The 25,862-nt window shown below is 40.0% G+C and overlaps 1 protein-coding gene across 3 annotated transcripts; it reads right to left on the bottom strand.

Moving 5' to 3' along the window:
* Positions 1 to 5,071: 5,071 nt before the first annotated feature.
* CNIH4 (cornichon family AMPA receptor auxiliary protein 4) lies at positions 5,072 to 21,826 on the bottom strand. 3 transcript variants are annotated; one of them, XM_061185347.1, is made up of 5 exons: positions 21,711 to 21,826; positions 18,207 to 18,275; positions 12,691 to 12,803; positions 8,368 to 8,508; positions 5,072 to 5,265 (listed from the first exon to the last, which is right to left on the bottom strand). In XM_061185347.1, the coding sequence occupies exons 1-5, from the start codon at positions 21,777 to 21,779 to the stop codon at positions 5,238 to 5,240; spliced, it is 420 nt and encodes a 139-aa protein (XP_061041330.1). In that variant the 5' UTR covers positions 21,780 to 21,826; the 3' UTR covers positions 5,072 to 5,237. The 3 variants fall into 3 exon arrangements, with proteins under 3 accessions (XP_061041330.1, XP_061041331.1, XP_061041333.1); XM_061185348.1 differs by lacking the exon at positions 18,207 to 18,275 and having other exon boundaries at positions 21,740 to 21,805; XM_061185350.1 differs by lacking the exon at positions 5,072 to 5,265 and having other exon boundaries at positions 8,368 to 8,461.
* Between the last annotated feature and the right edge of the window lie 4,036 nt (positions 21,827 to 25,862).

Below are 25,862 nucleotides of genomic sequence, written 5' to 3'. Positions count from 1 at the left end.
CCTCCCTTGGTCTGTAGATGGCCACTTATACCCTAGATTAAAAATTGACTTAAAAACTTGTCAAAGATAGGTAAAACATTTAAGGGCACACTTTACTGATTCTAGTTAACTGTGTAGTTCATAGAAGAAAATGACACTTTTGAAATTATACAGATTTTTCTCCATACAATTAAAGCAACCAATAAAACAGACTCATGAAGTTTCATAAAAGAAAACCCCCACCATAAATTTGAATGTCTTTAAATTGTTTTATAAAGTAGTGGTTTTGGATTTAAATATAAATCCTATCACTTGGTGTGCCACTTTAGACAAATTACTGATCTGTCAGAGTTCCCTCAACTATGAAAGAAGCTAACAGTATCTTCTTACCAGACAGCATTGTGATGGGTGAGAATGCACATAGTAAAACCACAAACGATTTTTTTTGAGTTTATGGCAGTCAGCAAAAGCCAGAATACTGGAGGTTCTACACAACAAATGATTGCTATGTCCAATGAAACAGTTTCTTCAACAAATTGCAAGGAAAATAATAGGGAATTTAGTAGATTAAGAGACTTAAGGACATTAACCAAATGAAATGTACAGATCTTTGCTGAATCCCAATGTGAACAAACCAACTATAAACCTTGAGCCAATGGGGGAAATTGGAGCACCCATTGGATATTTAGTACTAAGTAATTACCAATTTATGTATGATGCTGGGACTGTGTGTGTGTGTTTTAAGAACCCTTATCTTACAGAGATAGGTGTAAAAATACTACATATGTACTGATGTCTGGTATTGGCTTCAAAATAGTGTGGGAGAGGGAAGGTAGTAGGTTATAGATAAAACAAGAATGCCCGTAAGTTTGATTATTGTAACTGGTAAAACAGAAGATTACCAACTGACACGGATTAGTCCTGTTATTGTCTTCCAAAAAGTTAGTATCTTTATACAGAGCTACACCAGAAGGTAGCCTTGCCCGGCAGGTCACTCTGATACAGTAGATGCAGTGGCAGCCAAACTTGTTGCTTTTTAATTGAGCTGTCAAGTTCAACCCTCACCAGCTTTGCATCCAACCTGTGAAATAGGCTGCTGATCAGATAAAGTGATAAGATCAGGCTCTAGAACTTGATTTCCACGTTACATCCTCTCCTTCGGAGATTATCAATTTGAATGAATTGAGCTGTGAAAACAGACGAAGGATTCAAGCTCCTTCCTTGTTCAAGTGCCAGCCTCTTGCCCAAAGAATATATGGTACTTAGAATAGCAGATTTAAGATGAACCAAGTCCCCCGGATAAATAACAAAGTGGGGATTCTGACAAAGCACCGGGTGCTTAGAAGGGAAGCAGGAATCAGAGAGATGGCTGGAGAGTGATGGTATAGCAGTGTATAACTCCGCGTCTTTACTAGTCCTCTCCACATCTACACACAAGGTGCTCCACTGGAGAACAGCAATTTCAGTATTTGCTAGACTGACTCACAGTCTGACTAGGCGCTAATGTTGAATGGGAACTAATACAGGTGAAACCAAGACTGTTCCATAACGGATGTAGCAAACCAAATACACAGCAGGGGAAGCCACGGTCAAACCTCTGACAGCTAGCTGATTCTGACCACCCACCCACCCACTCACTCCTCACCCAGCCTCAGAGGGAAGCCATTGAAAACAAAAACAGCTTTTATCAAGGAATTTATTCTAAAGAGCAACTTGAGCTCTTAGTGATCAATCCCTTTAACGTCTATGTCCTGACGGTGATTATTACTGTGATTACTGCAGTTCACAATGCTAACCCTAAGGCTCTGAATGACCCTCAGTCCTCAGATTGTATTTAGAGCAAAACAATTTGACTACCTTTTAGAATTTTCACGGTAAGTATGGCTTAAAACCAAAAGGCTTCACTGACAAATGCTCAGATAGAATAGCCCATTCTTTGAACAGCCTTATTAACTGTAGTTTCACTACACCAAGAATATTTCGATCTTTGTTACACTACATTGCAAAATAGTATTTTTGGCTTACAGTACACAATCTCAGGTGGCAGCAATCTAGATAATAGGCATAGAATTTCAAGACTTCCCTTCTCTATCTTGCTGCCTGTTTCCATGTATTAGAACAATTTTACTTACATGCAGGGGGTGATTAATTATACCTAGTACATAATACTTTCCATCACAATTACTTCTGACAAAATATTACTTGTGAGTAAAGTTGACTTCACAAGTCTCCAGTACACCAAATACAGCAGCTTCCTTTCCTAACCTAGCATGTCTTAGAACATTCCATAATGTGACTGCCTCGAAAACAGATGGTAGACTTTATGTTGCTCCATTGCTTCTTACTTCCCTGACGTAAAGGGCATTAGTTAGACTTCATGCTGAAAGAGCAACAGAACAACCCAATCAGATTTATGTATTCATTCAACAATCATTTACTGTTTCCGTGCGCAAGGCATGGACTGCGTTAGGTGCCAGGAGCAACAGGAAAAAGATACAAATATGAATAAGAGGCTACTCTGCCCTCCAGGAGTGTACAGTCTAGTAGGAGAGATTAACTGCATACAAATGACCACAACACCACACAGAAAGTGGTAAGTGCCGCAGAAGAAAAAGTTCCATGGGGAGCTTTCTTATCCCTCAAATTCAAAGTAAGCTCAGATGAGAGGAAGCAGATTTGGGTTATTATTCCATTGTCACCTGCGTGGCATGAAAAGGTGGCTGTCAGGCTTTGATGAACCGAGCTGCACCTTAGATCTTTCTTCCTCGGCTCTCTCAGCTGAGAGTCCAGCGATTAGCAAGCGCACCTGCTAACCACTGAAGGGATGGAAGGAAAAGGGCAAAGGAAAATGACAGAATACGCAGATAAAAATATTCTGCACCCAGGAGCATGCCATAGTAGTCTGCACTGGCTGGGCCTGGGTACTACCTTCACAGATGGACAGGGAAGAGAAGTGATAAGGGAGAGAAAGAACACTGGACTAACCCGGAGGATTCCAGACGCAATCCCCAGAGCTCAGTTCTCTCTAAGAAGAAGTTAGACCAAATGATCTCTAAGGGTCTCTGCAACTCTCCAATCAGTTAAAAGCACAGAAAATTAATCTTCAGCATCTTAACCGCAGCTTTTAAAGTCAGTGCTTTTTCCCTCTTTTCATAATTTGTAGAAGAGCCCCTAAAAAATCCAAACAAAAAACTAGTTACCCCCTTTCCTGCCTTTGATTACAAACAAGCAATACAAGGTGGTTTTGTTTTTAACCACGGTTAATGTTTCAGAAGTAAAGAGCTCCTGTCTTTCGTTATAAACAAGGCAACTTTCTGATCTGCTCAGCCTCACCAACCTGTGCCTGACGATATGTAAACTGACAGCCAGATGCTCTCAACTACACAGGTTTCTATTTTGGTTACTAAGAATACTTGTATATTCCAGATCTTCTAATAACCTATGATGGAATATAATCTGAAAAAAATAATTGAAACATTATGCTGTACATCTGAAACTAACACAATATTGTGAATATTTCAATTTTTTTAAAAAAGAATACTTGAATGAGAAGATAAAACATTTTGGTCAACAGTCCTCCACCACCTTTGAGCTTCCTGAAGTAGCTTGTTTATCTCTCAGTTCTAAGGATTTAAGTTCTCCAACAGCTTCATTGCTTTCAAAGCTTCAGCAGAACATTTAGAGGCACTGGAAGTTAGGGATAAAGTCAGAGTTAAGTGACTTTTTTTTTTTAAATAGAGGAAGGTGCCTAAGAACGAAAGGGTAAGAGAGATGCATCAAACTAACTTCTATGTTACAGCTTCTTGGCTCTTTGCCTGGAAGAAATACAAGATACCCCCAAGGAGCAATTTCTGAGGCTCCAAGGAGGCCAACAGAACCAAGTTTACTTTGCCTACCATTTCACCTTCCTTTCACGTGTGGCCGGGGTATACCACCATCCTCAAAATGTGGGTCTATCCGTAGAGGGAGTTTTGCTTAGTGCCTCTCCGGCTTCTGCCAAGGCTAGACCCAGTCCAGGGCCGAAAGGACATGCAACATTTGATATTTAGTGACCACACACCTTATGTGGCTATCCAATTCTGCCTCAACAGAGTGAATAACCTCTTTGGACTCTGCCATAAAACACAGCCATGTTTTGCCTACATGCCAGCGCCTAAGATGGCCACATTAAAACACAAACGAGCACTGAGAATAAACTGCCAGGTTCACTTCACCCAGCAAACAGAGCCGAAGAGCTTAACTGCTCTCAACAACTGCAAGAATTGACAAATATACCTCCAAGGAATCAAGTCCGGTTGGATACTGCTATGTCCATGAAATGGACAAAGTGGGCAGTGCAGCAGGACCGGAGTGCTACGGTTAATCAGGCACCAAACAGAGCGCGGACAGGCTCGGTTTCACCGACACCGAACGAATGGCTGCTCCTGCTTCTAAGCTGATGAGCATCTTCTACCAAATCACCTCTCCAAACCCATTAAAAAACATATCGGACAGATCAAATACAACTGGACCGATGAGAATACAAAACCAAGACGCAGCAAGAGCCAGTGGGAGTAGATGGGTTTGAGGGCAACTGTGGAGGCAGTGGCTTTTAAATGAAAGCTCTTGATAAAGTTTTGCTTTTTTGGTTTATTTTCCTTTCTATAAGCAGGAATTACATCGTACGTGTAATGGCTTATAAGGGTTCACAAATTCAGCAAAGAAATATATATTTTTTGAAACGTCATTTTCTGTTAACATTCTTGTGAAAAGACATTTGGCTTACAGTCCCATAAATCTGTAAACCATATTAAATACAGGAAGCTGCCGCAATATAGACAAAAGGGTAGCTTAGTTTCTTTCTTCCTTTGCCCAGACTAACAGTATTGCTTTGTACTCTGACTTTTCAGTAGACCTGAAGAGCCACTTTGCTCATCTATTACATTTTCCCTTTAAAGCGTGTCCTCTGTTTCTTTGGCATGCAAGGCTGGAATGACAGTCCTGTTCCTACATACAAATAACTATCTTCAACATACAGATGATGAAAAACACCTTCACATGTTGGGGGTTCAGGCTAAAGTTGAGAACCAGAAAGCTACAAAAACTCAATTCATGTTTTTTAAATACTTTATATGGTAAAAATACAGCAAAAATATTTTTTGTTCAAAGAGGAAAAAATATACTGCTATGGTCGTGGTTCTAAGGATGATTTAAGTCGTCTCTGGCTCCTCAACTGTGCACTGTAGTGTAGGCTGACTTCAACTACCGCTTCTCCAGCTTCAGTCATTTATCAAAGCTAAAATCATACTGTGGAGAGAAGAAATTAATGTTACTCATGTTTCCTTAGGAATGTTCCTACAGAGTCTGGTCTGTCCAGACTTGCATCCCTAAGGCTCAGCAAGGAACACTCATTTAAGTAAAAAGCAAAAGCAATCATTTACACCTAAAGGAAAGAATATCTATATTAGGGCATCAAGAGGCCCTAACATTTTCACTTAAAAAAAAAAAAAAAAAAAAAGAAAGAAAGAAAACTGGGGTAGAGGTGGGGGTAGGGAGTATAACCTAAAACCACTGTTGGACTGAAGTTTAGAAAAAACAAGCTATGTCTAGGAGAAAAACTTTAATTCTCCATGGAGATCTTTGCACATGTTGTTCCTGCTCCTGGAACCCCTCCTCTCATCCCCCATCAACCCAGTAACTTCCTCTCAGACTTCACGATCCGTCAGGCTCCATCAGGCTCCGGCACCACCTCTGGGAAGCCAGCCTCTCGGCCCAGGGCCATTGCCCCGCCTCTTCCCACACACCTCAGCTCACACCCACTTTCATACTCCAGATGACACCCCCGTACTGCAATCAGCAGGCTCCCAGCTTTGACACAGGGGGTCTGCGCTGCTCCTTTTGTGTCACACGCAGTGCCTTACACAGTGTCTGACACATGGCGGTCACTCAGTAAATACTCTGTTAAAACCACCACACTTAACAAGAGTAACAAGACTATCATTTTTTTACTGAAATCAGCCTTGCTATGCTGAGATCAAATGACTAAAACACAGAAATTCCCTTACACTACTAATGGTATAAGCGACGAGTTGTCCAAATTTAAACAAACTAAGGGTACGCGGGGCACAGCACAAATTAATGGTAGTAACCAATATTTTTGAACATTTTGTTAGAGCTTCCTAGAGGTCAGCACAAACCAAAGTGCTTTATGTGCATTATCTCATTTAATCCACATCACAACCCCATGAGGCAGGTACTATTATTATCCCATTTTCAGATGAAGAAATTGAGGCACAGAGAGGATAAGAAACTTGCCCCAGGTCACACAGTGAGGGAGTGGTAGATTCCACTAGGCTGGCACCTAACCAAACACCAAAGGCATAGATTCCACCAATCTCTAAAGAAAATGGGAATTTTTTCCTTTAATTCTATTTAACAAACCCTGAATGTCTGCTATGTGCAAGGCACCATGCAAGTGGTGGCAGGTGATACAGAAGGAGCAGCATAAATCCCTACATTAGGAATCGGATGATTTAGAATAGTAAACACTTTTTAAAAACAGCAACCAAAAGCTAAGAGAAAAATGTTACAAGAACATCTGCGATCACTCTTCCATCCTGATCCCTTGAGCTACAAGGAACGCCAAGGGGGAAGGAAACAGCAACATGGCTAAAAATGACAAGCTGAGAGGGGAAGGGAAAAGAAAGAAAAAGAAAGGATGCATCCAGTGAGCAATGCAGCTACTCAGGCAAACCAGTAATATTGGTTGCCTATCTTTTATTTCATTGTAAAGCACCATACCTTAAACCTGCCCCAAAATTGCTTCCTGATTCCTCCAATCCCCAGTCTTCAGTCCATCTTCCCACTGCTTTAAATTCAACAACTGAGAGGTAAGAAACTCTTGTCCATTTTTAAATCCTAAGACTTTGGGTCTACTAAGCAAGATACTGCTCCCTAATCCTACATTTACACCCAAAAGTGTGACTACATTAGCTTTGCCCCCAGATGTCTCAAGAAGCTCATGTTATCAAGACCTAGGGGATGTCCACTCTAGTTTACTCTCCAAAGCATAAAACCTGGAGGGGAGAGAAGGATGAAGAAAGGATAACCACCTTGCTTTTTGTCTCTGACAAATAGAAGGGAACATATATGATGGTAAAGATACCTTCATATGGTTTGACTTTAAAAAGTAATAGAAATAAGAACAGGTGTATCATTGTATTCTTAAGGTTAAATTCTGCTCTTTATTCTCCATCTTTAATGCTAGGATTAAAAATTAAGCACGTTAGCAATGAGGTACGGTATGAGAACCAGAAACTGTTATTAGTGTGGTTTTTCTGTCCTATTTTTTAAAATACAGAAAAGCAAATAAGATAAATGGTAAAAAGGAAACCACCTAAACTCTAATTTCAATCTAATCTGTGGGTGGAATTAGCGTAGCAAAAGGATTTTAGGAAGCCCGCTTTTTCAGGCAGAGGCTAAAATGGCTCTGACTTCTAAGCTATTTCAGACAAAATAGCAGTTTTTTAAAAAACTCTTATCTTTGTACAGTTTCTAATTATCAGGACTTTTTTGAGTGAAAGCAGTTTAGTTCAGTACAAGTTTTTTCCTACTAGTCTTATGCCCATGTGAAAATTAAAATTTACCTCGGAAAAAACCAGGAATGATACAATTAAGCTTGGATACAAAAGTTAAGCCTGACTTTTAGCCTCTTAAAGGCTTAATCAAATCATACACACATGACAATTTTTCTCTCTTCTTTGCTGTATTCTATGGGTCTATAATGGGTAAAGGAAAAGGTGGCATGTTATCTCTAAAACTTAAGGTAATAAATATAAGTTTAAACAGGACTGCATGAGGCTTCCAGTGTCTGATAGCCAATCCTTCATATTAATTCTTACTTCCAATCTAACTGGAAGACTGATGAAATTTTACCCGAACAGATCACTTGCATCCCGGAGAAAAGGCATCACACCTGAATTCCTTAACGTCAAGAAAGATCAGCCCAACGTGGATACAAGTTGTTGAGAGCTGCTGCCAGTGCTCTGATCCCCAGAAGACCCAGGAGTGGGAAACTCTCGGGGGGTACATACAGTAATGTTTACAACAGGCAGTGAGACCTCACAGCTGGATACCAGGGGAGGGAAAGAACAGCAAAGACAGTTTTAAGCATGCTGACAGCCTCAACAGCTAAGGAATAACTAATAACACGGAGTAACTCTACTCCAGGTCAGACAGAATGGCATGCTGATTCAATGACATGACATAAAAAATCTACACAGCCACATGAAATTCACATAATCCCCAAAAGCTCTGCAATGTTGATACAAAATCCTACAGTATAGTAATACCTCACCCATCAAAAGCAGGCATATGGCATCCAGGAAAACGCCAGGACTGTAAACTCACCTATAAAGATACATGAAGAAACAGAGCAGGTGGAAACCAAGCTTGATCATGGCTTCTTTCATGTGTGACTTCAGCTGCCCTCGATTGTGTATTTCTGTTGGATCAAACACTCCCATGTTACCACTTGGCACCATAATGAACCTAGTAAATTAAAGGATCCACACACATTAGAAGGAAAATCAAATCATCAGCATAAATATTCAAAAATAAGTAAACCAGTAATAATCAACCTTCAAAAATGAACCAATCATAGCGGCCTTATATGACCAGATATGGACAGGGTATTATAATGATGTCACAGGCCATGACTTAGTCTTCCTTGGAAAATACAATACTATTAATTTTAGGTGTAATTTCTGCCCTCTGAAACAAACACATTAACACTCTAGAGAAGGATATTTTATGCACTGAGACCCTTTTACCCATCTTCTGTAGAAAAGTACTGAATCGGTAATACCTATAGCTGTCTTCCATGAGACAAAAATGAAGGGGGCCCCAAAACCAAACCAACTTTATCAACATCTTAGAAACTTCTTTATCTACAAAGTTCTAACTTAATTAATGCAATTCCCTTCACCTTCACAACATCTCTGTAAGTTGTCTTTATGTTTAACACTTACATCTTTGTGTCAAACATAATTATTCCCATTTCACAGATGATACTAAAAAGAGAGATTCTATATCCCAAATAGAATCCTCATCTTTGGTGCTCCTGCTGATCAACAGATATGTCTCAATCTGCATGGTTAATAAACGGTACCTACCTTAAAAGAGCAATTTAAAGAAGACAGAACAGAAATGATTTAGAATAAATGCTACTGTGGTAAAATAAAACTCCTCTTCAGTTAAGACAATAAATGGAGAGTTCTGACGCAAACGCAGTGCCTAACTTTACATGACTTAAAAAATGCAGATTAAATTTAATTAAAATATAAATTTTATTTTAATTTAATTTTAATGTAAATATTAAATAATAATATTTTGAAAAATAAGAGATGTACATTTTATAGTGATGGAGGTATGACCACAGTGAGGGAATGAGAACAGGGCTACAAAGTCAATAAGCAACATAAAGGGCACAGTAAGCACACACCGAGTTCCAAATCCAGACCAATTCAACTCAGTGCTCCCACAGACTCAGACTCAAACTTAAAAAAAAAAAATCTTGAAGATACTGTGTTTAACACACTATGGAGTCTTTGGGGCTCTTGAGATAACATATAACATTTCATATTTACTAAATACCACTGTGTATATAGTATTACATATGATAATCTTCTCCTTCTTCCCCAAATGATTCATTTTACAAGTAAGAAAATTGGGTTACTTTGAGAGGATCAGTGAGTTTAAGCGTCTAGGCTTCCGCATCCCGACTGTGCCATCTGCACAGCATGCATGTCCTAACCTAGCACGGATCATGACCTCTTCCTTCTCTCATGTCCAAGCTTCTTCTAGTCCAACCTTGGGTTCCTCACTCTCGCCACACATTTGGTTTCTCAATTATGACTTCTGTGAAATGCAAATGGCTCTCTGAGTTTCACAAATCTTAAATTCTCCCCCAAATCCTAGTAGCCCATCTATGGCTGAATAAACGGTATAAACGGTATTTACAAATGAATATCTGGACAGCATCTCAACTCAATACCTATTTTCCTCGACTTACAATGGTATTATATCATGATAAACCCATCGAAAATTGAAAATGCATTTAATACACCTAACCTACCGAACATCACAGCTTAGCCTAGCCTACCTTAGACATGCTCAGAACACTTACATTAGCCTATAGCTGGGCAAAATCGTCTAATACAAAGCCTATTTTATAACATCACAAGAGAGTTTCATACTGCATATCGCTAGTCCAGAAACAGATCAAAATTCAAAATTCGAAATACGCTTTGTACTGAAATGCGTATCATTTTCACACCATCATAAAGTCAAAAAATCAAAAGTCAAACTACTGTAAATCAAGGACCATCTGTAGTCTCAAAGAGTCTTATCCTTCTCTGACTACTAGCTTATCTAACAGGAGTGTCACCACTTCCTCAGTAGTCCTTAAAAACTTTCTCTTACTCAATTTTGACTTCTCTCTTCATCTTTCATAGGCAGTAGGTTAAACTCTTGTCTATTCTTCCTTCCTATCACCACTTACATAGCCCTATATTTTTCATTCCCACTATCACAACTCTATTCCAGTACTATATTATCTCACCCCCATCTCTGAACTGGTTTCCCTACCTCCTGCCTCTTCTCCATCCAATCAATACTATTAAATGCTTCCAGAAAAATCTTCCCAAAGCATAATTTATATCATGCCAACCTAGCTAATCAAAAACATATGCAGCAAATGTATAAAATAAGCTACAAGGATATACTGTACAACACAGAATATAACCAATATTCTATAATAACTATAAATGGAGTATAACCTCTAAAAATTGTGAATCACCATACTGTATACCTGTAATATATAATATTGTACACGAACTATAATTTAGTAAAAAAGAAATTAATTAAAAACATACAGAGCAAAGAAGATATATGAATGGCTAATAAGCACATTAAAAAATACTCAACATCATTAGTCACTAGGGAATGTAAATCGAAACCACAATGAGATACCACTTCACATTCAATAAGACGGCTAAAATAAAAAAGACACAACAAAAAGTGTTGGCAGGGATGTGGAGACACTGTAACCCTCATACACAGTTGGTGGGAACGTAAAATAGTGCAGCTGCTTTTGAACACTCAGGTAGTTCCTCAAAAGGTCAAACCATAGAGTTACCATATGACCCAGTAATTCCACTCCTAAAAGAAATGAAAATATATGTCCACACAAAAATATGCACATGAACATGAAAGGATGCTCAACATCACTAATCATTAGAGAAATGCAAATCAAAACTACAATGAGATATCACCTCACACCAGTCAGAACGGCCTTCATCAAAAAATCTACGAACAATAAATGCTGGAGAGAGTGTGGAGAAAAGGGAACCCTCTTGCACTGTTGGTGGGAATGTAAATTGATACAGCCACTATGAGGAACAGTATGGAGGTTCCTTAAAAAACTAAAAACAGAACTACCATACGACCCAGCAATCCCACTCCTGGGCATATACCCTGAGAAAACCATAATTCAAAAAGAGTCATGTACCACAATGTTCATTGCAGCTCTATTTACAATAGCCAGGACATGGAAGCAACCTAAGTGTCCAACGACAGATGAATGGATAAAGAAGATGTGGCACATATATACAATGGAATATTACTCAGCCATAAAAAGAAACAAAACTGAGTTATTTGTAGTGAGGTGGATGGACCTAGAGTCTGACATACAGAGTAAAGTAAGTCAGAAAGAGAAAAACAAATACCATATGCTAACACATATATATGGAATCTAAAAAAAAAAAAAATGGTTCTGAAGAACCCAGGGGGAGGACAGGAATAAAGACACAGATGTAGAGAATGGACTTGAGGACACGGGGAGGGGGAAGGGTAAGCTGGGATGAAGTGAGAGAGTGGCATGGACATATATACACTACCAAATGTAAAATAGCTAGCTAGTGGGAAGCAGCCGCATAGCACAGGGAGATCAGCTAGGTGCTTTGTGTCCACCTAGAGGGGTGGGATAGGGAGGTTGGGAGGGAGACGCAAGAGGGAGGAGATATGGGGACATATGTATATGTATAGCTGATTCACTTTGTTATAAGCAGAAACTAACACACCATTGTAGAGCAATTATACTCCAATAAAGACGTTAATAATTAAAAAAAGACACATGATTACATTGCATTTTGGTAAATTAAAAGAATAATTTTAATGAAAAAAATTATGCACATGAATGTTCATAGCAGAATTATTCATAATAGGCAAAAAGTGGAAACAACTCAAATGCCCATCAATTGCAAATGGATAAACAAAATGTAGTATTGCCATACAATGGAATATTATTCCACAATAAAAAGGAATAAAGTACTGATACATGACACGGCATGGATGAACCCTGAAAATATTATGCTAAGTGAAAGAAGCCATAAAAGATCACATATTGATCTCTTTTAAATGATATGTCTGTCCTGAACAGGTTATTTTACAAAGACAGAAAGTAGACGAGCAGTTGCCTAGAGCTGGGGGAGGGAAGTGACTGCTAAAGGACACAGGGCTTCTTTTGGGGGTGATGAAAATGTTCTTAAATACGTTGTGGTGATGGTTGCTTACATCTATAAATATACCAAAAACATATTGGATAGTATAGTTTAAATGGGTGAACTTTATGCTACCAGTACTCATATGTATAAATAAACAAACTGTACTCACCGATATATATTCCAAGTGGCAACAGGCAAGTTGAGAAGGAAGATGAACCAGTGCAATGAAATGAGCATTAACACAGTGACAATAGTATGGCCAACCAATTCTGGAATTACCCACTGCAAGGGAAGAACACAGTATTACATCTCACTGCTGTGTCCTTCCTGAATGTACATGTTACTTGAAGTTAAATCAAAGAAAGTACAGAGAATTTCCAAGCTAGTGTTTCAAGATTATTTTTAGGCTCGGATGTCCCAGATTTGCATACTGCTATCACTGCTTACCCAGTGCAAATAAATCAGGACACAGCTTAAAAATAATGCACTTAGTCTTTAATTACATTTTATCCTAAGCAAAGATTCAGATTCATTCTCTAAGCAGGCACAAATGACAACTAGAGAAAAAACAGAGTATTATTTACTTTCTATTCCAATATCTGTGCTAAAGCCTCTTACTCTAATTTGGGATGGTTTATATCAACATACATGCTGCCTTTCAGGTCAGAATACCGATCCTAAACATTTCCAAGCTCCAGAACCCTGAGGGAAATCATCTCACATCCACCAAAAAAAAAAAAAAAAAAGTACTTTAACAGTTTACAATATCAGCTCAAAGTTAAACAAATATGATAATGGACCAGGATTACAGAATCCCAGACTATTGGCTTTATAGCACCCAGTGCCCTTATCTATGCTCTTTGTTTATTGTGCAATATTCTAGTTCTCATAGATAACAGCTATTGTGGCAGGTTCTCAATTCACCAATAGTGTTCCTCTCCTATGAGTAGAGATTTTTCTTTTAATGGAAGTTAATAGCTAGTATTTATGGAGCCAGAAACTGGCACTCCCAACTTATAGAAATTAGGAAAATAAAATTCAAGAGAGATTAAGTAACTTGCCCAAGGTCACACAGCTACTTAGTGGCAGAGCTATATAACAGAAGCCCAGACACACTGGCCCCAGGTCTCTTGCATTTAGATTTCAGATACTTTTTTTTGGGGGGGTGGGGGGAGAGGGTGTCACTCTGCGAGGCCTGCAGGATCTTAGTTCCCCAACCAGGGACTGAACCCACGCCCTGGGCAGTGAAAGCACGGAGTCCTAACCACTGGACCACCAGGAAATTCCCTTAGATACTTTTTTTTTTTTTTGGCTGCATTGGGTCTTTGTTGCTGCGCGTGGGCTTTCTCTAGTTGTGGCGAGCGGGGGCTACTCTTCGTTGCGGTGCGCGGGCTTCTCATTGCGGTGGCTTCTCTTGTTGCAGAGCACAGGCTATAGGCTTCAGTAATTGTGGCTCGCGGGCTCTAGCGCTCAGGCTCAGTAGTTGTGGTGCACGGGCTTAGTTGCTCCGCGGCACGTGGGATCTTCCCGGACCAGGGCTCGAACCCGTGTCCCCTGCATTGGCAGACGGATTCTTAACCACTGCACCACCAGGGATATCCCACTTTTTCTTAATAAACAAAGAAGAAGGGCCTTAAACCTAATTTGCAATCAACCAGAACTTTTTTTAATATGTGAATGCATTTTTAAAGTGTAACCAATTTAACATAATGCTAATATGTGTAAGCTGCAAAATCAGATAAACCTGGAGTAAAACCCATGTTCTATCCTATTTATTAGCTGTGCAATTTTAGGAAGTTACCTACCCTCTCTAAATCATGATTTTCTCATCTATAAAATGGAGATAATAATACTTACAGCTCATGAGGTTGTTTTAGAGAATTAGACAAAATAATATATGTAAGCCACACACAAAGTAAGCACTCAATAAATGTTAGCTGATGTTACTACTACTCCCCTCCATGCTATCAGACCCACATAGAAGTAGCTTTCAAACTCTGGATTTCTTACTGTGGGCTGCATTTTGGTTTACATAAACAAAAACCTAAAACAAAAGTTTCAGAAAGCGATACTTGACCTTATTATACTTGGATACTAACTTTCTACCAAGCCCTCTGTTCTCTTTCTCTTCCCTCCTTAATAATGTATTCTTCCCCTAACTTAGGGGTAAGAAGCACTAGGCTTATTTCACCCAGGCAGGAGTTTGGAAGATTATTCTCTGGAGTAACTTAATGGCACAAGAGAAAACACCTACAAAAAAAACTGCTATTTCAGGTACCCCCAAAAACGGTAGACACCAACTACCCTCAGTGAAGTCTTACCTACCAGTCAGTCAACAGCCTGGACCACCCAATGAGCTTCCAATGAGTATTTTAGTGCCTTACCCTAAAGTATGACTAGATAGCCATGTATCAGAAATTAAGGAAAGCCCTCAATATGAAAGAAGGGGGAAAAACAAAGAGAAAGGAACTCGGAAAAAAACAGGTATAATGTAGGAAGCAGAAGGAAATTTCAAAACTACTATAATCAATATCCTTGAGAACGAAGAGAGTCAAGCATGAACCAAGAGAACAAAAAGCTCTTAGAAATTAAAAATTTGACATAAATGATATACATATGAGAAAATTCAGAAGATAAAACAGAGGAAATCTTAAAACAAGAAGGTAGAAAAAAAACAAAGGGACAAAAATAAGAAAAAAGAAGAACTGGGAGATCAATCCAGCAGATAAATTATCCAGCAAATCCAAGTTGCTGAAAGAGAAGAGAGAAAATAGAAGGGGAAGACATTATCAAAGAAAGAAGTAGAAGAAAATTTCCCAGATTGAAAGAACCTCTCAGATGCCCAAAACAATGAGTGAAAAAGGCCTAAACAAAGGTATACCACTGCAAAATTCCCAAACACCAAGGATTACCATAAATAAACCCAAACACCAAGGATAAAGGTTAAGATTCTAAAACTTCTGGAGAGGATGGAGGTAGGGGTGGGAGGAGAGGGAAGAGAGAGAGCCCATCAAAAGGATAAGAAATCAAAATGGCACCAGACTTCCCAACTTGAACAACACTAGAAGTTAAAAGACATTGACCAAGCAAACTCTGAAAAAAAATCTTTTCTAACCTAGAATTCTATACTCAGAGAAACTATCAATCAAGGGAAAGGATAAGACATTTTCAAACATGCAAGTTCTCAAAATTTAATTCCCATGTACCAAATCTCAAGAAGCTACTCCAGCAAAATGAGGTAGTAAGCCAAGAGAAAGGAAGACATGATTTCCAAGAATCAGGGGATCCAACCAGGAGTCCGAGGATGGAGGCTGTGAAACAGGCCTAAAGAGCAACCAGTCCAGACTATAGCAAGAGGATATAGGTCTTGAGGAGAAATGTCACCTAGAAAAAAACAACTGACAGATTATTTTAGCATGTTTGAACCATGCAGAAAATAGTACTGAAGGGCTTTAAAGATGTTATCTGAAAAGACAAAGCTATGCAGAAAAAAAAATTAGAAAGAAAAATATGATCACTGTCTACCATAAGGCTTGGCAATAAAAAATGTTTATATAATAGTACATCATAATCATATAAACATTGAATATGAACTTAAAAAGAAAATAGAAAAATAGGAGAGATGTTTAGAAGGGGGTACCTAAGAACTAAATCTACCATATTGACTCAGAAGTCAATAGGTAATATGTAAAATTGATAAATCAAGAAATAGTGGGAGGGACTACCCTGGTGGCGCAGTGGTTAAGAATCCGCCTGCCAATGCAGGGGACATGGGTTCAAGCCCTGGTCCAGGAAGATCCCACATGCCGCGGAGCAACTAAGCCCATGTGCCACAACTACTGAGCCTGCACTCTAGAGCCCATGAGCCACAACTACTGAGCCCACGTGCCACAACTACTGAAGCCGGCGCGCCTAGAGCCCGTGCTCCCCAACAAGAGAAGCCACTACAATGAGAAGCCCGCGCACCGCAACGAAGAGTAGCCCCCGCGCACCGCAATGAAGAGTAGCCCCCGCTCGCCACAACTAGAGAAAGCCCGCACGCAGCAACAAAGACCCAACACAGCCAAAAATAAATAAATAAAAATTTATAAAAAAGAAATAGTGGGAGCTCTCTGGTGGCCTAATGGTTACGATTCTGGGCATTCACTGCCGTGGCCTGGGTTCAATCCCTGGTCGGGGAACTGAGATCCTGCAAGCCACGCAGCACGGCCAAAAAAAATGAAAAAGAAATAGTAATGCAAGCACATAGAGAAATATGGATATAAATATAAGAAAAAAATTAACAGCTCAAGTGTTGAACTCAGTTGCCCCTAAAAATCAAGACAGATAGGATTTAAAAGGGTCAGGAAGGGACTGCTGTTTTTCACTACAAGCTTTGTAATACCTCTGACTTTAGTTGTATGCAAGTATAACTTTCACAAAAACAAAAATTAACGTTAAAAAAACTACTTAACTTCAAACTGAAGGAGTAACTTTCTCAATAGAAGAATCCAGGTAATCTTTTTTTGTGTGTTTAGATTTGTATTTTTGTAAAAGAAAACCCACAAAATACCCACCTAAAATACTGAGTAAGCAAGAAATATAAAAAGAAATACAATCCATCTGAAAAAATATATATATTATTAGATGGATCTATCTATCAGTATAAAATCATTCTTCTAAAGATGAGGAGGCCTAATCAACCATACTTCAATTTTTTAAAAAAGCAGAGGGCCCTGCCTGGCACACAGCAGGAACTCAATTTGTTTAAAATTAATTAAATTTCAATTTTTAAAAAATTAAAAATAAAATAAAGATGAGGAGGCCTGAAACTAATGCAATGTTACATGTCAATTATATCTCAAGAAAAAAAAAGAACTCTGAAAGCATAGTAGATAAACAAAATCTTTTATTTAAATCTATCACTGTATTAAACCATGTTCTGGAAAATTGGGAAGGAAGGAAGGGAAGGACGGAGGGAGAGAAGGAGAAAGGAAGGACGGAGAGGAGAGGAATATAATTTACTAGAAATTTTAATTTTCCAAGTGTAACTTCATTTCCCTCATGGGCCAAAGAAACTTAAGTAGACTGAAGATGTGAAAAGACCCATGAAAATCATTTTTAGGTCAAGCCAAAAAGCACTTCTCAGTATTGTATTTCTATATGAATTTTTATATCCAGAAAACTTTTCTGTCTGCTCATCTCATAAAATGAATCAGGACCAACTGGTTTCCCCATATCTAAACGAGCTGGGAAATTCAGAGTTTTATTGCCAATATAAAGTTCCGACTACATACTAAAGGTAAAATGGCCTTAAAACAAATCAACTAATTCCATCTCTCAAGGAGCCACAAAAAGGTCCTCTTTCATTCAACAAAAGACAGACTGAGCTTTTTCCCATGAGCAGGGAGGAGGGGGTTTGGACACAGAAGACAAAAACAATTAACTGATAAGGAACCTTTACCTAGTCTGAGTAATGATGTTGTCCATTCTGGACAAAGGGACAAGGAAAAAAGAGTAAAGAAACAAAATTTCAAGTTAGGTCTTCTGGTATAGTTTCATGATCTAAAAATATTGCAAAGCACAGTAGTTCCACCAACATTCCAATGAATATCAAATACACATATGTTGACTATCTATAATTATCTCTAACAGAAAATGGAGAACTGCCTTCAATGCCAGAAAATGAGGAAAGAAATGTCTTACCTTGTTTAATTTCGAGCAACATGATCTAGCATTAATGTAATCACATTCTAAATCAGACAATGTAATTATCTGACAATCAAGATAAGGAATTATTAGACTTCTTTTATAACAACTATTTAAGTTTCAGAAAACAATCCCAGTTGCAAAGCAGAATTAGATTTGACTTGAAAAGATTAAGTTATTTCCTTAAAGTTTACTTACTAGACAACTAAATTTTCTCATTTATGTTCCTTCAACAAGTGATTTTCACAAAATAATCCTCTTATTATGCGCAATTTTAATGTGACCCATACCAGAACATTCAACCTGGATTCCTCAAATGTCAAAACAGTGGCTAAAAGAAATGGAAAATATGACCTAAATAAACAGTTTAAATGTTATAAACCTGAATTCCCAATAGTAGAAAAATAGTGTTTATTTATGATATATACATAAAATGTCTTTGAAGACTTAAGATATAAAAAAAAAAATAGGATACAAAACTATAAACTCAGCTTGGTCATATGTTAGCAGTGGTTATGTCTTGAAAGTTGGATTACAGATGGTTTTCCCAATACTTTTCTCTATAACCAAACTTTCCACAGTAAACATATAATATACTGGACTTAAACAAAAAATGGGTTTTAGTACAAAATATAAACTTACAAATAAAAATGTGAGGGACAGATAGACATAAAAAGTCTTCAATTGAATGTGTGGTATTTACTTTAAAATGCTCCCCCAGCCTCCCCACAATAGTTGGGAAAAAAATGAAAAAGAACGGCAAAATGTTGAAAATCACTGAAGGTGAGCAATAGAAACATGGGGTTTATTACACTACTCTCTCTACCTTTATGTTCGAAAATGTCCAATAAAATAGGTAAAAAGAAATGTTCTCAACTAAATTCTATACATTTCCATATGGATAGTCCCCCTATCACCTCAACCCAGCCAAAGTCAAAAGCATCACTTTCTCCACAAATTGTTCCACCTCCAGTTTGTCTTATTTCTGTCAATGACACAAGCATCATTTGCCCAGGCTCAAAATATGGAAAGTTATTTCTACCTTCTGTTTCATATCTCAGAATCAATCGTTACCAGGTCCTATCAATCATTTCTTTCTAACACCACTCACATTAATCCCTCCTTTCACCTGTCCACAATTAGTATCCCATTCCAGATCCAAATGAACCCATTCCCTAATGGTTTCTTACCTTCCAATCTTTCCTGTTTCCAACCCACTCTACAGACTTATCTTCATAATACACCACTTTATGTCAAAAATTTTCAATGGCTCCCTATTGCCTAGAGGATAAAAATGAAAGCCCTCCTCTCCTTAACATTCAAACCCTCCAAAATCTAATCTAATCTGGCCTTTCCAAACCTGACCTGCTGCTGCCAAAATCAACCTTGTGCTCCAGATGGCCTATTCCTCCATCACCCAGAAATGCCATGAACACACCTTTCTCTGCACCTTTGCTCTTGCCTATGTCTGATTTTGAATATCCACCCCTTTCCTTCTCTGCAGGTTTCCTTATTGGTTCAAAGTCCAGAAAAACTCTTATCCCTACAGAATGTATACCCGATGATTTTCCACCTCTTAGCTCTAATATTAAGCTAGTACAACTATCCAATAATACAATATGCTGAATTTCATCAAAACACGTCCTGAATGTACCTTAATATCTAAATCCAACACTCCACCTAACATGTTTCTATGTACATAAACTGGTATAAGCCAAGGCTTTTTTTTTTTTTTTTTGGCTATGCCGCCCGGCTTGCAGAATCTTAGTTCCCTGACCGGGGATGGAACCCGGGGCCCCCCTTCAGTGAGCGCATCAAGTCCTAACCACTGGACCGCCAGGAAATTCCCTAGCCAAGGCTATTTTAAATTATCAAGACTAGTTTTCCAAACTGCAGTAAGATAAATCCAAGTTTCATTTCTCTGAACTTAAGCTCCAGTTCCTTATGCCACAAGAGATGTAGGTCATCAAAACTTCCTAAGTGATGCTGCCCTTTCAGTCAAGTTCGCCAAGCCTAATAAAAGTCAGGGTTCTCCTCGTAAGAAATCATCAGTTAAAGTAAAAACTGCTGTTCAATGTGGGGTACGGAGGGAAGGCAGAGCAATATCTACTAAACATTGGCCATGGGGCAGGCATTGGGCTGCTAGGTGCTTAACACGCCCTCATTGTGCACACACCTATCTGGGAAGTAAACATTTCCCCCCATTTTAAAGATAAGAAAACTGAGGCTTAGAGAGGTGAAGTAACGTGCATAGCAAATAACTAGCTGAGCAAGGAGTCCTGATTCCAAGTTTTGTCCCTTCCCACTTCAACAAGTTGCCAGGCCATAACAAAGTATAAAGCCACACTGAAAACATACTCTGTACAACCATCCTAAAGCCAGAATGCTCTGGCAAACAAAAAGTTTAATTCTGTCAGAAAGGGACACATGTAATTTTCAAGGGAAAAAAATACAATGCAGAGCTTCTCATTGTTTTTTCTTTGCTTACATTTAATTACTTAAAATTGGACTGTGCATTGCATCATTGGGTGACAACTAAGACTAGAAGCTCCCTCGAGAGTACAGTTGTAGCCCACCCGCCTTCTAGAGTGCTAGGTTCAACGACCATTTATTAGCCTGGAAAATACAGTTTGAATACTGTAGCACGAACAGCGATACAAAATACGGAATTTTAAACATGGGTCGACACAGAAAAGTGTAAAAGCTGATAAACGACTGAGAACTAAATTACGTGTATAGTTACTGAATTTACAGATCTGCAACCGACAGGGGCAACCAAAAAAATCAGCTGCAGCTGGTTTCTAAAACAAACCCTTCCCAACACTCCCTACAAAAAGGCATCGCGAAGGAAACATTTCACCCGTTTTTGAAATCAGTCAACTCCTGGATGTGAAAGGTCGCTACACCAACACCCGCGAGAACAAAGGGGCGGGCAACGGGGGTGTTGCCCAGAGAATGACAAGAGGCGCCAAATCGCCTCCGCCGAGCTCAGCGCGGGACAGTCCACTAGCGACCACCCCTGGGACGTGAGCAGTCGTTCTCGGGACCCCCGGCATCCGGCGAAGGGCCCGGACTAGGGGAGCTGCAAGAAAAACCACAACCCTGATCTCTCCAGGGCCCAAAAGGAGGAACACCGCGACCCCTCTCTCCTGAGGACCACAAGGGGAGGCCAAGTGCCAGCCCCCGCGCAGGGCAGAGCGGGTCCGGGCGTCATAGGGGCGAGCGGTGGCGGGCAGGCCAGGCCGGGGCGCTTCGAGAGAAAGGCCCGCTCGGACCCCCGGGTGAGGGGCGAAGTTGGGCAGCCAGGGTCCTCCTCCCGCCCGGGCTCGCCACATCGGTCCAGCGGGCCGGGCCAGCGCCCAGGGTAGCGCCGGCCGCCGGCCGCCGGCCGCCGGCCGCGCTCCCTCGCACCTGCCCTGGCCCCCACCCAGGCCCACCCTCAGCCTACTCCCTCGGGTGGAGGGCCCCAGGTCGGCCTCCGCCCGCCTCAGGCAAGGATACGAAGTACACTGAGAGGAAGATAAGCGCACAACAGTCAAGGAGAGAGAAGACGAACACCACCGCCTCCATTCTCCTCCGCCACAGCCGCGCCGCTCCTTCCGTCAAACTGGCTCTGGTGCCCTGACCAGCCCCGCCCCGCCCCGGCCTGCCCCCTGATAGGCCCTTGCCCCTGCTTGTTGGGGCAACACAGTCCCCTCCGCCGGGACGCGGCATGCCGGGAGTTGTAGTCTTTTTTTTTTCCAAAAAACTCTACCACCGTAAATCTGATGCATGCTGGGAAATGTAGTTCAGTAGTGCGAATACCTATCAAAGCGGTGGGCCGGGTCTCTATCCTAAATCTGATTGATTATTTCCAAAAATGTGACAAGCAATTAGTCAACGAGTATTTACTGATCGCTTGTAATCTGGATACGCGGTAGAACTTCTTTGCCATGTGCTAAATTTTCTTTAGATTCCGCACTGGACCCACTGGATCCCCTGACTTGGGAATGGTAAGAGGTTTTCATCTCAAAGCACAAATCTAACCTCAACACTCTTGGCTTGACAGTTGAGACTTGCCCTTCCTGACCTCAATTTCTCCGGAGATTTCACAATCCCTTGCTTGTTCTCTGTTACAGCAATGTTTCTCTCCACTCTAGATCTTAAGATCTTTGAAAATTGTATATATTGTCTTATCCATTCATTTAACACAGGTTTACCAACTCCACTTCTACTATATGCTAAGAACTGCTCTAGACTCCAGAGATACAGAAATGAATAAGGCAGACAGATGCTGCTCTTATCAGGTGGGTGGGTGGGAGGAACAGGCAATAAGCTAGCAACTAAATACAGGAAAAAGATAATTTCAAAGGGTTATAAGCTCTATGAACAAACTATATCAAAGTCATACATTCATTCAACCAATATTTTCTGAGCAGCTAGTATATGCCAAGTACTGGACCTTAGAGATACAGAATGAGTAAAAGAGAAAAAAAAATCCCTACATTCCTGTAGCTTACTTTACAGTGGGGGAGACAGACACATACATACAGGCACAGATACATACATAAGTAAATATCCACGACAGGCAGTTTTAGTACTTTGAAGAGGATGGGGAAGTCTCCTCAGATTGGAGACTGACTGATCAGAGAAGGCCAAGCTGAGGAACTGATATTTAAGTTGAACAATAGCTATGAACAATAAATCTGAACAATAGCTATGTAAAGATTTGCAGGCAAAGTGTTTCGGACACTGGGAACAGAGACCGCAAAGGCCCAGTTGCTCATAGAAACTTCGTGTGTTTAAGCAACAGAATAAAAGCCAATGTGGCTGAAGTACAATGAATAAAGGTGAGAGAGTTTTGAGAGGACGTCAGAGGTGGGCAGGGCAAGGTCACATGGGCCTTGTGGACCCCTGGCAAGGAGTTTAACTGTTATTCTAATATGATGATAAACTGCTGGAGAGTTTTAAGTATAAAAGTATCAATACCTTGATCTGATTTACATTATTAAAATATCTTTCTGTTAGGTGCACTGAATGTATGAAAGGGCGACAAGTTTGTCTGCAAGGTGATCACTTAGGGGAGAAGAGGATGAATAGGGAAATTAGGATGAAGGCAAAACCAACTGGATTTGCCTGACACAGCATAGGTTCATAGAATCATAAAGGGTTCATAGGTTAAAGCTAGATGGACTGCTAAAAGATTATTTATAAACCAGCTATCATTACACTCCCACTGCACCTTGTACGTACCTCTATCAGAGCACTCATTACGTTAACTGTCTTCCTTACATGCCCACCATGCCTTAAATTACAATAAAAGTAACATATTTTATTAGTTTTTGTACCTCCAGTATCTTCTATACTGCAAATAGCTGGTGTTTGATAAATGTTTGCCAAATGAATGACCCATACTGACTATAAGAGAGATTTTATTGAAATTAGTCCAGATTTTATTAAAAACATAAACCTCATCTCACACACATTTCCCTCAAGTAGGAACAGAAAACACGGGCTATCCTACATTCTCTATCTGCCGTTTTATCTTGAGTTAATAAAAAAGCTGGCACCATAATCAAGGATTAGAAATATCAGTTCTAATTAAGATACTTCGTCTCATCTTGTGAAAAGTTAAAACGTGGTTGCAGTGTCAAAACTATGGGGAACGCAAAATTTAAGAGAGGGAAATAATCAGGATTAAAAAAGAATAAGTAGGCTGTGTGTTTGTGTGTGTGTGTGTGTGTGTCAGAGAGAGGGAGAGAGAGAGAGAGGGAGGGAGGGAGAGAGGGGGAGAGAGGGGGAGAGAGGGGGAGAGAGGGAGAGAGAGAGAGAGAGTTATCAAGACTTGTGGTTTAGGGAATTCCCTGGTGGTCCAGTGGTTAAGACTCTGTGCTCTCACTGCAGAGGGCCCAGGTTCAATCCCTGGTAAGGGAACTAAGATCCCACAAGCCGCGTGGAGTGGCCAAAATAAAACAAAACAAAAGACTTGTGGTTTAAAATACATGTTAGAGATTTCCCTGGTGGCGCAGTGGTTAAGAATCCACCTGCCAATGCAGGGGACACGGGTTCGAGCCCTGGTCCGGGAAGATCCCACATGCCACAGAGCAACTAAGCCCGTGCGCCACAATTACTGAGCCCACGTGCCACAACTGCTGAAGCCCACGCGCCTAGAGCCTGTGCACCGCAGCAAGAGAAACAACCACATTGAGAAGCCCACGCACCGCAATGAAGAGTAGCCCCTGCTCGCTGCAACTAGAGAAACCCTGCACCCAGCCACGAAGACCCAAAGCAAGCAGCCAAAAATAAATCAAAATCAAAAAAAAAAATAAAAAGAACAGATGGATAATGTAACCAAAGAGATGGAAATTCTAAGAAAGGCTCACAAAGAAATGCGATAGGTCAGAAACATTGCAAGAGAAATGAAGAATGTCTTTCAGGGCTTCCCTGGTGGCACAGTGGTTGAGAATCTGCCTGCCAATGCAGGGGACACGGGTTCGAGCCCTGGTCTGGGAAGATCCCACATGACACGGAGCAGCTAGGCCCGTGAGCCACAACTACTGAGCCTGCGCGTCTGGAGCCTGTGCTCCACGAGAGAGGCCGCGATAGTGAGAGGCCCGCGCACCGCGATGAAGAGGGGCCCCCGCTTGCCGCAACTGGAGAAAGCCCTCGCACAGAAACGAAGACCCAACACAGCCAAGAATGAATAAATAAATAAATAAATGTACTATTCAATATAAAAAAAAAAAAAAAAAGTCTTTCATAAGTTCATTAGTAGATTGGACGTCACTAAGGAAAGAATGAGCTTGAGAATATGTCAATAGATATGTCCAACACTCAAAAGCAAAGCAAAAAAAAGACTGAAAAAATGGACAAAATATTCAAAATCATGGGACAATTACAAAAGATGTAACATCTGTATAATGGGAATACCAGAAGGAGAAGAAAGAGAGAAAGTGAAGAAATATTTGAAGCAATAATGACTGGGAATTTCCTTAATATCAGACACCAAAACACAAATCCAGGAAGTTCAGAGAATATAAGGCAGGATAAATGCCAAAAAACTATGCATAGGTATATCATATTCAAATTTCAGAAAATCAAACATAAATTTAAAAATGATTGAAAGAAGCCAGAAGAAAACAGCGCCTTACCTACAGAGAAGCAAAGATAAATATTACATCCAGCTAATCAGAAACTATGTAAGCAAGAAGAGAGTGAAGTGAAATATTGGGCTGGCCAAAAAGTGCCTTCAGTTTTTAAGTAAAAATAAAAGAAACATTTTTCATTTTCACCAAGAACTTTATTGAACAACATATTCACCCTTTTGTTCCACTACCTTCTGCCATTTTTCAGGCAACTTTATAATTCCATCTTCCCAAAACCTTTTATCTTTTTGAACAAAGAACCATCCCCGGTGCCTTTTACAGTCTTCCAGGGAATTGAAAGTTTTTCCATTAAGAGAATTTTGTAAAGACCTAAATAAATGGAAACCCAAAGGTGCAATGTCTGGTGAATACGGCGGGTGAATCAGAATTTCCCAGCCAAGCTGTAACAGTTTTTGCCTGGTCATCAAAGAAACATGCAGTCTTGCATTATCCTGATGGAAGATTATGCGTTTTCTGTTGACTAATTCTGGACGCTTTTCACCAAATGCTACTTTCAGTTGGTCTAACT

This window comes from Eubalaena glacialis, chromosome 3 (assembly GCF_028564815.1).
Source record: "Eubalaena glacialis isolate mEubGla1 chromosome 3, mEubGla1.1.hap2.+ XY, whole genome shotgun sequence".
In the NCBI taxonomy this organism is placed as follows: Eukaryota; Metazoa; Chordata; class Mammalia; order Artiodactyla; family Balaenidae; genus Eubalaena; species Eubalaena glacialis.
The sequence above is the reverse complement of the archived record's forward strand: the minus strand, read 5'-3'. Positions and strand labels throughout refer to the sequence as shown.